At 36.0% G+C, this 12745-nt stretch overlaps 1 protein-coding gene across 1 annotated transcript in view; it reads left to right on the top strand.

Annotated features, from left to right (window-relative positions):
* The window catches only part of LOC149795486 (CDK2-associated and cullin domain-containing protein 1-like), a 70741-nt gene that overhangs the window by 36381 nt on the left and 21615 nt on the right, over positions 1 to 12745 (top strand). The window contains exons 7-8 of the mRNA XM_089965291.1: positions 1359 to 1500; positions 10744 to 10822. Of these exons, the coding sequence (XP_089821417.1) occupies positions 1359 to 1500; positions 10744 to 10795 (194 nt within the window). The 3' untranslated portion in view covers positions 10796 to 10822. The remainder of the gene's footprint in view (positions 1 to 1358; positions 1501 to 10743; positions 10823 to 12745) is intronic.

Raw genomic sequence — 12745 nt, 5'->3', positions numbered from 1 at the left:
GGTTGCTCAGCATCTCCTCCTGCTATTACTTATTCTACTAATGTAATAAGATTGGGGAACATATTTGAAGGAGAAAGCAACCACCCCGCCATGCAGTCATCCTTATTGATATCTTGCAGACCTCAAATGTTGTGACATGTGGTGGTGCCAAGGGGAGAAAATGGGCAAGAGTTATTGCACTCTGTCTATTGAAAATAGACAGGAAAAGATGATTTTCGTATTTTAGCATGACTAAATTCGTGAGGTAGCATGCTAATATTCCTAACGTAATGTGCTTGGCTAAATATTCTCAGAGAAACATAATTTACTTTAAAAGTTGCTTTCTCCTGAATAGTTTTGAAAAGTGGATCTAATTGACCATTGCTTCAGGAAAGAGGTCACTGCTTGCACTTTTGTATTTCATTGAATTTATGAACAGTGACTTGTACATACAGAGTTGATTTTTTACCACGCTTCATATTTTGTTGTATTGCAGTGAACAAATTGATGGTCAGCACTCTGACTTTGATTTTAAGGTCAAAGGTTGTAAAGCTGTTCTGGCTTGTGAACATGATAAAGCAAACAATTATGAATGGATTTTTAAAAACCCGAAATGTTGTGGATCTAATGAATATTTTGTAATTAACTTTTTGTTGTTTTTTTTAAGAATTTTTTAAACATTATTTATTTATAGATTTATCCAAACTTAGCACATGGGTAATTCTTGATATTTTCTGAAATAAGCTCAATGATACTCTAACCATAATATCAACTCAAAATATATAACACAAAATTTGTCTTGTACTTAAAGGTTTCTTGTACACGTGTTAACTTGAACATGTATAAAAACATTTTTGTTTCCAAATTTGGTGTGTTGGATTTTCTCAGTGATGATTTCAATACTCACCATTTAAAAAGAAAACAAAGAAATGGTCTTATTTTGGATTCATAGAAATTATAGTGTCAGCCACTTCAAGGAACTCTTATCCAGTTAGGAATTAATTTATTAATTTGTTTTAGAAGAATATGGTTAATTGCAACTCAAAGAGGATTTCTATTCAGCAAGAGAAATTCATTTCTAGTTGTAATTCATAAACTTTTGCACTTTGGCTATGATACTCCTTTATGGTTCATCTTGTTACACAGTTTGTACATACTGGAAAATTGATATACAGTGACCTATTTAATTCTTGTGATAAACATTGCAGTGTGTTTAATCTACTAGTTAACAAATGTTTTGGTGAAATTTAGTAATTTTTTTTTGTAACATTTTTTTTGTTGATAATTGCATTAAGGGTAGAAAATATTTGCTGGAGGCTTTTGTTTATCTCTCCTATATGATCAGTGACACACATGTAAATAAAAATTTTTTGTTGCAGATTATGCCAAAATAAAGCCAGCTCTTTTTTCAAAGTACATACCAAATGTTCTGCCAGCTACCTCACTTTTGGAGCTTGACAGATATGCGGAGGAAACCAAACAAATGCAATTAGAAATACACAAACATCCAGGATTTGAAAGGTGAGGAAATTAAATAAAGCGGTGACAATGTTATCAGGTAACATGTTCAGGAGAGACACACAGAGAGAGAAGCGGAGATTTTTCAAGGTATTTTTACAAAATGATTTTTTTAATATATCTGTACATTATTCTGGGTGCACTGAGAAGAAAAACATCTTGCATTGTTGCCATGTTACAGTGGATTACATTTAGAGAAGTTTCACTTTATTAAATTTTGCTATATTGTGATAGAGATGTGCAAAAAAATAAAATTCTAATTTATGCTCATTAGTAATAAAGAAACAAACATTACTTTGCCATAGGAAACATGCATTTAGTTGTTGTTGTTGTTGTAGGGTTTAACGCCATTTTTCAGCACACGATAGGCTATACATAGCGGCCAGTATTAATGGTGGAGGAAGAATGGGAAAACCCCGGAAAGAACCACCGACCCATGAGAAGCTACTGGCAAGCTTTCTCACATACCCACATTGGCTGAACCCGAGACTCGAACCCACGCAGACAGAGGTGAGATGGCAGTGATCCGTAACGGAGAGCGCTTTAGACCACTCGGCCACTCGGGGCCCCCATGCATTTAGTCAGTGTTACAAATGCAAACAAGTGCTTTGTACATTAATAAGATACAACACCCTCCTCAGTACACATGAAACTGTTCATATTGGCTGCTGTTTTGAAAAAAATTTGGGTTAAACAATATCTGCATGTTCAAGGTTGTTAATGTTCATCCGTCCAGTCAACGAGGACCACTCTAATCATCTGAGGGTTGGAGGGGCTGGTTCTGTTCTGTGCATGCGTATGTGGCTGATGAGGCCAATCCTAGCTCGCAATGTTTGTTTGCATAAGGGACAAGGGATGAGTGGGACATCTCCAGGAGGGTTGATGGCACATGCTTTTCTGGCTTGCCTCTTCAGTTCTGCAGCTGCTGTCCTGCTAGATTCGCACAAGTTGGAGCTGTTGTGCACGGAGGAACGCCAAGTGACTCGGTCGCTTGCTGTTTGGTCCCAGGAATCAGGGTTTATGTTGAACACTTTCAATGCAGCTTTCAGATTGTCTTTGAAGTGTTTCTTCTGACCTCCGTGGGATTACTGTCCTTGCTGTAGCTCACCATAGAAGAGTCCCTTAATCAGCCGGTGGTCAGGCATGCGTACAGTATATTCCGCCCAGTATAGCTGGGACTGCATCAGGATGGTGTGGAGGCTGAGGAGACCTGCTTGGGCAAGTACCTCAATGCCTGGAACCTTGTCCTGCCACTTGATGTTGAGGATTTTCCTGAGTCTTATGGTGTGAAAGTGGTTCAGCTTCCTGGTGTGGCATTGGTACACCATCCACGTTTCGCTTGCGTAAAGTAGTGTGGGGAGCACAACTGCCCTGTAGACCATTAGTTTGGTCTGGATGCTGATACCTCTTCTATTCCAGACATTGGCATACAGTCTGCCAAAAGTTGCGCTGGCTACGGTAATGTGGAGGTTCACCTTGTCATCAATAGTGACGCTCAGTGACAGGTTCACTACATTGAGTTTTTGGCCGTTGATGTAGATGTTGGGCTCAACACAGGGCTTTACAGGGGCCTGCTAATGCAAGACTCAGTCTTCTTGGTACTGATGGTGAGACTGAAGCTTGTGCAGGATCTGGAGAACTTGTCAATGCTGCATTGCAGGTTGGCTTCTGAGCCAGCATTGAGAGCACAGTCATCAGCGAAAAAGAATTCCCTGATGGTGTCTGTCATAACCTTGGTTTTAGCTTGAAGCTTCCTGGGGTTGAACAGTTTTCCATCTGCATGGTACCTGATGCCAACTCTAACATCTCCATCTCTGAAGCATTAGTCAGCACGGTGGAGAACAATAGACTGAACAGTGTCGGTGCCAGAACACAACCTTGCTTGACACCACTGGTTACTGGAAATTGTTCAAATGTCTCTCCATTGTCCTGGACTCACACCTGCATGCTGTTGTGAAAAAGCTGCACCTTGGATATAAATTTTCTCGGGCATCCATACTTGGCCATTACCTTCCACAAGCCTTCTCTGCTGACAGTATAAAAGGCATTTGTCAAGTCGACAAACATAGAGAAAAGGTCGGCATTTTGCTCTTGACATTTCTCTTGTACCTGCCTTGCAGCAAACATCATGTCGATGGTCCCATACTCTTTCCGGAATCCACACTGGCTTTGTGGCAGGAGTCCCTGGTCAAGGTGCATAATAAGGCGGTTCACTAGGATTCTGGCGAGTATCTTTCCTGCGATTGAGACCAAGGATATACCCCATGGGTTGTTGCAGGCCTGGCAGTTCCCTTTGCACTTATACAGGTGGATTATGGAAGCGTCTTTGAATTCCTTGGGGATCATCTCTTGCTGCCACATCAGTAAAAACAGCTGGTGGAACCTTTCTATCAGGGCTGTGCTCCCTTCATTGTATACTTCAGCTGGGATGGAGTCTGAACCAGGGGGTTTGCCACTGGAGAGCAGACGTATCACTTTCTGTGTCTTGATCAAGTTGGAGGGTCATCCAGTGATTTGTTGATGGGTAATTGGAGGAGACAACTGATGGCTTCATCGTTAATGGATGAAGGGCAATTCAGGATTCTGTCAAAGTATTCAGCCCATTGTTGAAGAATCTTCTCTTTGTCAGTAATTAGTGTTCAGGGTACATATATTTAGCATGCATATAACCAGTCTGACCTAAATAAAACTTCCACACAGCATGTAGATTTAAAACATGCACGTTTGCACACCAATGTATTAGCAAAGGACTATATTATAGTAAGTCATACAGGTCATTATATAGGCGTTCAGAACTGACTATTTCCCTGTTGGGTGTCATATTTTAGAATTTGATTTCATACCTTTAAATGGCAATTATTACGTTATTTGGATCCTTTTACATCCTTATTCTTTTTTCGAAGATCATTATTTACATGCCCTGAGAAATATATATGAAAAAAAATTAATGTTAAATTATGTGGACTTCTTTGGATGTGGTCAACTTAAAATTGTGATTTAGTACAAACCAGACTGAATGTCACATGCTGTGTTGTCACAATGAAAGCATCAAATGCTAAAAACAAATGTCCTGCTGTTTTCTTATGATAAACCCAATATCCTCCTTTCTTGACCCAGTTTTGTCCCTAGAGCTGGATACCACAGAATTCTGTATTATGATATTCTGAATATACCATGATGCATACCATTGTATACAGTAAATATATTACTAACCAACAATTTAATTTACTGGGGCAGGGGCCTGAAACTTGTTGAAATTTCTTTCTGTCAATAGCTGCAAAATATCTTGCTGATTTCTAGCAAAATTAAAATCATATTATATCCAGTCTTGTGGTATCTGAAAAAAAATAATTTTCTTGAGATAGAAGAAATTAAGATATCTCAGTGCAAAGGAAAATCACACCCACACCCACCCACCCCAAAAGTTAAACGGTCAGTACCTTTTAGTCGATGAGTTTGCTATGTATGTGTTAGTTGTTGTATAAATTGTAATCTAAAAACTGTACCCAAAATAGGCTGATTAAGCTTACACTGTAGCTGACACCCTGTAAATAACATTGTACTGCCACTAGAGTGCTTCTTGATAAAAGTAGTGTTGACACTGAAGCCTGTGATTTACTAGCTACGCCCTTGATATATTAGGCAGGGAAACTTTGAGTAGAGTGCCATCACTTGGGGGAGATATTTATCAGAGAACAAACTTACGCAACAAATGAGAACATATTTAGTGAAATTGAGAAATTATGTTAAATTTGAACAGAAAACAACTGTTCTTCAGAACATCTTAGGGTGATTTGCAGTCTTACAAAGGAATACATGCAGTTGACACATCAACATATGCTAGTAAATACCTTAAAAGAAAATGACCTTTTTTGTTGTTTTCAAACTGAAATTTCTCCAACAGTAGGATTTAGCCTGAATATCGTTCACAACATTCCATTTGGCTACCACATTAGCATATGTGTCAAATATGTGTTTAAAGGATCATAAATATAATTATCTTTGTAAAATTCAAAATTAATCTGTGACAGATGCAACTTTTCTGTAAAAAAAATAATATTTTGAATTATTTTGTCTTGAAAAATGAAAAGGTGCAGTTAATATTAAATTCATTACAAGATTACATTGCAATTTCCTTAGATTCCTTACTGATGGAAGCTACAACAGTACAGTGAAAAAGTAATGTGGTATATACCACCAGAAAAAAAATAATGTGATAAACCAGTATACTGATAATTTGCACCTCTACTGGTCACCATTGTGTAAGTCCACAGTGATCAAAAATTCTTGTCTGTAAATTTTTTATGACATTTAAAGTGCTGAGTATTCAATAATCAGGATTGAATGGACTTTTTAACACTATTTTATTATTAGGTTTTAGAACAATATTTAGTTTAATATTTTGTATATGCACCTATATGATCACATTGACATAAAATTTAGATAACTGCCTTTATCTGCACCCTTGTGAATGTTATTGATACAGTTTACTTGTATGAGGTGATGTTATTTTATTTCGGTACATGTTTTGTGTTCACAGGCTAATTGCCATAAAAACAGCTTGTTGAAAAGAAATAAAAGAGGACCTTTCCAGTTATTTCTTATTTATGTGCCAGTCCATATTTACTCACTAAACTTGAAAGGATGATATGAATGTGTTTTTTGTTATTGTTTGACGTGATGCTGTATATTAAGATGACTTCAAAAAAAAAGATACAAACTTGCTCCTGCTTGTCCAAAATGAATATCCTCAATGTACATTTTATCTCAAGAATGTTTCAAGTATGTATGCAAAATTGTAGCTGCCATTAAGTTTGCATGAAAAGTAAAGAGGTGAAAATGAATTAAAAAACATGCTCACAGTGTGGGTGTCAAACCACATTCCTAAACTTGCTCACATTGTGGGAGTCAAACCACATTCCTAAACTTGCTCACACTGTGGGAGTCAAACCACATTCCTAAACTTGCTCACATTGTGGGAGTCAAACCACATTCCTGAACTTGCTCACACTGTGGGAGTCAAACCACATTCCTAAACTTGCTCACATTGTGGGAGTCAAACCACATTCCTAAACTTGCTCACGTTGTGGGAGTCAAACCACATTCCTAAACTTGCTCACATTGTGGGTGTCAAACCACATTCCTGAGTCAGTATCCCTGTTGAACCTAGTTTTTCATTAAAATTTGCATCAAGTTTGTTTACATTGTAGTTTAGTGTTTGTGATACTCAGCTGTACTGTATTTACATTTATTTCCAAAATTATTACATAATGATGCTAAGAAACATTGACTGATTGAAACTTTCTTAAATGTTTCTCAAGCTTATCCACTAGGTATTTAGTAGTTTTATTTCAGGAGTTGTGAATATCCCTGATAGATATTGATGCAAGAAACTTATAACAGATTTGCACTTCAGACTGTTTATTATTTTATTATAAACTTTTTATAAATTAGTTGTATATCTGCTCATCTTTCTCAAAATGTTACTGCCTTATTTATGTGATAAGATATATTCAGATTGTTGAACAACCAAATACAAAATTTAAAAAATGTCTCAGTTTAATTCAGGTCCCTTCTGTAACTCTTCCAAAAAAATTTAAGCCATGCACGTGGGGGGAATAAAAGAGAAGGAAAACAAAATATATATTTCATACAGTCTGAATTTATTTATTTAATTTATTATATTTTAAAGCATAATACCACTAGGGGAAAAAATGGAGATGTGGCGAGCATATGCAGTTCAAAACATCACATATTGTGGTTCTCTGAATCGGAGGAGGCATAACAACAACAAAATAGTTTTATGCATTTTATTTGTAAACCAAGCAATATACTTTAAAAAGATGGAATTCATATTAATGAAAACAATTCATGGAATAGAAATAGTAAAATTACCCAGTTCTGCCCTTATACAAATTACATTTACTTTGAAGCTAACTTAAATAAGTTGCCATTTATTCAGGGACATTCTCATGTCAAATGGGGCAGCAAAATCCTTGTGTGCAGGGTATTCTCTTCTCAAATGGGGCAGCCAAGGCCTTGTGGTTGGGGTTTTCTCTTATTTAATGGGGCAGCAAAAGACGTGATTGGTGTATCCTCTTGTCTAATGGCGCATCCAATGCCATGTGAATGGCATATCCTCTTGTCTAATGGGGCAGCAAAAGCCTTGTGTTCAGGGTATTTTCCTGTCAAATGAGGCAGCCAAGGTCTATTGCTTGGGATATTCACTTGTCAAATGGGCAGCAAAGGCCTTTTGCTTGGGGTATTCTCTTGTGAAAAGGGGCAGCAAAGACCTTGTGGCTGGGGTATTCTCTTGTCAGATATGGCAGCAAAGGGTTCATTGTTATTGCTATAAACTGAAGGTCATGAAATCTTTAAGCATCACATCGTTTGTAAACACAAAGCATTTCATGGAATGGCCAGATTAATCTGATAGCAGTATAGTTACCAGAGATGGAAATAGTTCTTGCAAAAAAGTGCAAAATATTGTCAGTTATTCTCATTTTAAAAAGAAAAGTGAACACAATTCAACTAAATGCAACAAGGGAGAATCCTATGATCATTACTCAGAAATTTGATATGAAAAGGCACGTATACATTGTCTGTTACTGTATTTACTGTATATTTTGGGTCACCATAAATTAATTTCTAAAGTAGTTTTAATTTGCATTGTATGCTTTTGGACAGATCTTTGTTTCTGAGTAAATTTTGGGATACCTTTTCAATCATAACGTTGGTGCTTAGCTGGTAAAATGATTAATGAGGATATCAACTGTAGGATTTAGAAATGAAATAATTCAAAATGTCCAAAAATACACTCAAGCTTAAATTTTGTTAAAAAATAATAAAAAACCAGTAATGTTTTTCACACCTTCCTAAATGTAAACTTTAAAAGAATTTTTTTAATACATATAGGTGCAGTATAGGAAACAATATATTTGCAATTTGTACAAAATACTTTAAAATGAAATATTTGTAAATTATCATGCCACTATTTCAGTAAAGAAATGCATATTAATTATGGTATGTGCTGTATTTATCTGTTTTATTAACCCTTTACCTCATAGAGCATAGTGACAAAGTGCAGCTCGCCATACATAGAACACATGTTACGTAGTTGACCGCATATGCATAGCTTGCCTGTGAACTGTTAAGCAATGTAGTGTATGTTACGTTTAACAGCAATTTTAACCATTTTACATTTTTGGTACACATCTATTATATGTGGAACAATTTAAGAGCAAAGTCCGATTGTTATAGCTGTGTAATTATTTATCACGGAAGAATTTGTTATGTGCTTTAAAATCTGGAGAGAACTCGTTCACTGTCATGTCAGTGAGGCCGTGTGACCAACCATAGCTGCCATTTCTCATACTCGAAATTTACAAGTTTTTCGTCTGTGTCTACATCACTAAGTCATCTAAATTTGATAATTTATAAAAACTAATTGCAGCCTATATCAATATCAGACCTTTACGGAGGTTATTGAATCTTTCATAGTTGTGATTCTAATCATGAAAACTTCGTAAGTACTGAATGAAATCCACAACTGCCATTTTGGAGAGTGGAGATTATGACCCAGTTACTTTAAATAGCAGATATCGACCAGTACATAAACAGTGACCACGTGATCTGACATAATTGTCATTCACAGAAATGAATGTAGTATCTAATAAGGGGTTTTCCATGAAGGTGGCGCTACGAAAACCGGCTTAAAATGGCTGATGTTTACAGCCGACGTCAAAAGGCGCTTCCTTGGGACTTTTGTAGAAGCGTCAAAAGTCGCTTCGATGCGACTTTTGTAGAGGCGTCCAAAGACGGTTGTATGAGGTAAAGGGTTAAGGTATTCATTACATGGTGCATTTATTTGGATTTTAATAATTTAAAATGTTGAATTAAAGATTACTTGCCAAAGAGTGATGTATCCATAAATGTTGTTTACCCACAGGTGTTGTCTAGTAAGCATATTGCTTTCATTTTCCTGCAAGTCCGAACAACTGTTACTGTTGAAACCATTGAGGAGAACCAAAAACGATTTGTTAGTACGACTTCACTTCAGTGAACAATAATATATCAATGTTTTTATTCAACATAAGTGATACATGCTGTGGATATGTAGGCTACATCACTGGACCATACGATTTTGGATAGTGGATATATTTCTTTTGCACATAAATCACTTATGAAGAACCAAAAATATACATATAAATAAGAACAATACCAAATTAGTTTCTTTCGGTGTGTCAGCATATAAGCATTATATTTATCTACTTTATTGTAACATGCCAGGGCTTGCGGTGGTAAATTCAATAAAATTTGTTTCTGGGACACATGATCTAGGTAACCATAAGTGATGGGACAGGAAAAAAAATATTTTTATTTTATCTTGTCTCATGTCTGCAGAAGTGGGAAAATGAAACATGGAAATCATAGCCACAACAAAGGAGGTATGGGTACTATTAATACATGGATGCAAAATGATAGTTACAGCGAGATGTTTGTACCCTGATATATATAGCAAGCAGTTTTAAATTGTTTTGCATTATGATTGATGATTATTCATTTTTATTTTATGTTCTGTTAATATACATTTTATCTCATTGATTCTGTAACATGCATGTCATTTTTTCATGAAAATATTAAATGTTTAAAATTTAGTCCTACCTTTATTACTTTATATGTAATTGTTAATCACATGTGTGTGATACGCATATAATATTTTTTAGGAAACCCCTCTCTTAAGGCTATTTCCTGCGACAGAAAGTATGGCCTTATAAAATTGTTACTGCTTTATTAGCTTGCATTAGTGGTTATCAATATTTTTCAAAACTGTGCCAGGTGTAGTGATCGCCGCAGGACCACTGTCTCACTCTGCTAGGCAGAAGGTTACTTGCATATGGCCTCTCCTGCACTATTGTGCCATCCACATTGTATAAAAAAATAATTGCCCATTATTAATCAGTAGTGCATGTGCAGAACGTAGACATGCTTCTCCTTGCAAAGAAATGTAAAAAAAGATGGATTCATTGTGATTTAGATCTGCTGAATAAACACTTTTGCAAGTTGACATAATTTACTAGAGATGAAAAAACTCCAAAGTAACCTAAATTTTAAATTGCTGATTGTGAGAGCCATGAGGAGAACTGGATGGATGCTGTTATTCTTTTCATAGTGGAGGAAATTCAGAATTAATCGATTGTATTTTAGGGCAATAATCATTTTAATAATAATTTGTTTATTTTTTAGTAATGATAGAAGTAGAAAGAGAAGAATTGAAGAGGAGGGACCCATCAAATAACAAGGAGGAGTCTATATTTTTTTATTGGTAAGAGAGTTTTCTTGTCATACTTATACATAAATTGTGTTTTCAATAAAAAAGGACCAAATGGAGGGAAAGTAAAAAGTCAAATTTAGCACTTAAAATACACTACAGTCAAATCGTGTTTACTAACCACCTGATGCAAGTAACCATTTGTCCATGGTAATCATCACTTTTAGGTTCCCATTTATGTTGCTACATTATTTGGCAACAGATGGTAATCATAATGTACCAGCAAGTCAGGGATTCCATGCAATAGATAAGATATAAAGACAGGCCATTTTGAAATTACCTCAAGCTTGAAGTTGTTATTACATCATAATAGCTTCATTGATGTCATTAAGATTTCATGGTGTGTCATCAATAATAAAAATGTAAGAAATAGTTATTTGAACCAAGTGATTTTTAAAATAAAAAATGTTCCTTCAAAAGTTGATGTAATAGCAGTAAAAATAATTTAAGGTATTTCATATATAATTAAAATGTCATCCAATGTTATTTCACACCTTTAAGGATATATGCTATGTAAATTTAGCCAGATGTTCATCCACCATTTGGATTACTGTCAAGTTTCTTTCACAGAGTCAAAGTTGTTGTAAACACATCAAAAACACATGAAGCTGTTCCATTTGGGTCTTCACTGAATTTTCTGCATCAGTTTAAAACCATGATCATATGATATATTATGCAATTGCAGAATTTGGTATGATGGTGTTTATTTGGAAAAGTTTATCTGCTTAAATATTATTTGCAATTTTTACCCATTGCGTTAACGTCCCCCATTTTGGTGGAGGATATTATGCTATAACCCTGTCTGTAAGTCTTTTCTTGTTCTGAACGATAAAGTAATACAGCCCTTACCTTAGCAAACTTTGTGGATAGCTTGCATATGGTTAAGGAAGAAGCTTATCGATCTTGGGGTCAAAGGGGAAAGATCAATGTCACTGAAAGAAGAAAAGTTGTTTCTGTATATCATTACTTCTACATGATATACATGGACAAAACTTTGTGGATATCTTGCATTTGGGATAAGAAGGAAGCCTATCTATTTTTGTCAACATGTCAGATTTTATGGTCTCAGTGATAGAAAGAAGAAAAATATTTCTTTAAATACATTACTTGATTATAATCCATTAGTAGTCCAAATCTAACCTTCACAAGCTTGTTCTTTGCAATGAAAATGCTCAAAGTGGTCTGCCCACATCAGTAGAAATCACACGAAAGTGATCTCCTCTTGGACAGATGGCTTTTAACCAAATCTTATCCATGTGTCAGTTACTACTGCTGCTCATGCTAGAAAGGATGCACTGTTTCTTGACCTTACAGAACTGATATCGGGGCCCCGAGTGGCCGAGTGGTCTAAAGTGCTCTCCATTACGGATCACTGCCATCTCACCTCTGTCTGCGTGGGTTCAAGTCTTGGATTCAGCCAATGTGGGTATGTGAGAAAGCTTGCCAGTAGCTTCTCATGGGTCAGTGGTTCTTTCCGGGGTTTTCCTGGGTTCTTCCTCCACCATTAATACTGGGCACCATGTATAGCCTATCGTGTGCTGAAAAATGGCGTTAAACCATACAATAACAGAACTGCTATCCACTTGTGTCATTTCAGCCTTTGAGCAATTCTATGGGGTTTTCTCACACTGTAAGGTATGATCCAGCTATATTTCTGTCTTTTTCATGCTCTGTCATCATCATAGGTGAATATTTCTAACTTCATCTGTCAGCCTTTGTTGTAAGCATGTTGGCACCATTTTAATAGCCTGCCCTGGGGTCCATATAATTCAATTACAGTTCTAGACCTTGTCCATTTAGACCAGTATATATATATATATATATATAGACACACACAATCAATACAGATATGCCATGGTATGTGCTACAGTGATCTTGACTGAGTCAGTACTGGACTTGGGCACCAAATGTCACATA

This window comes from Sinohyriopsis cumingii, chromosome 7 (genome assembly GCF_028554795.1).
Source record: "Sinohyriopsis cumingii isolate HCF-2022 chromosome 7, ASM2855479v2, whole genome shotgun sequence".
Taxonomy (NCBI): domain Eukaryota; kingdom Metazoa; phylum Mollusca; class Bivalvia; order Unionida; family Unionidae; genus Sinohyriopsis; species Sinohyriopsis cumingii.
The sequence above is the reverse complement of the archived record's forward strand: the minus strand, read 5'-3'. Positions and strand labels throughout refer to the sequence as shown.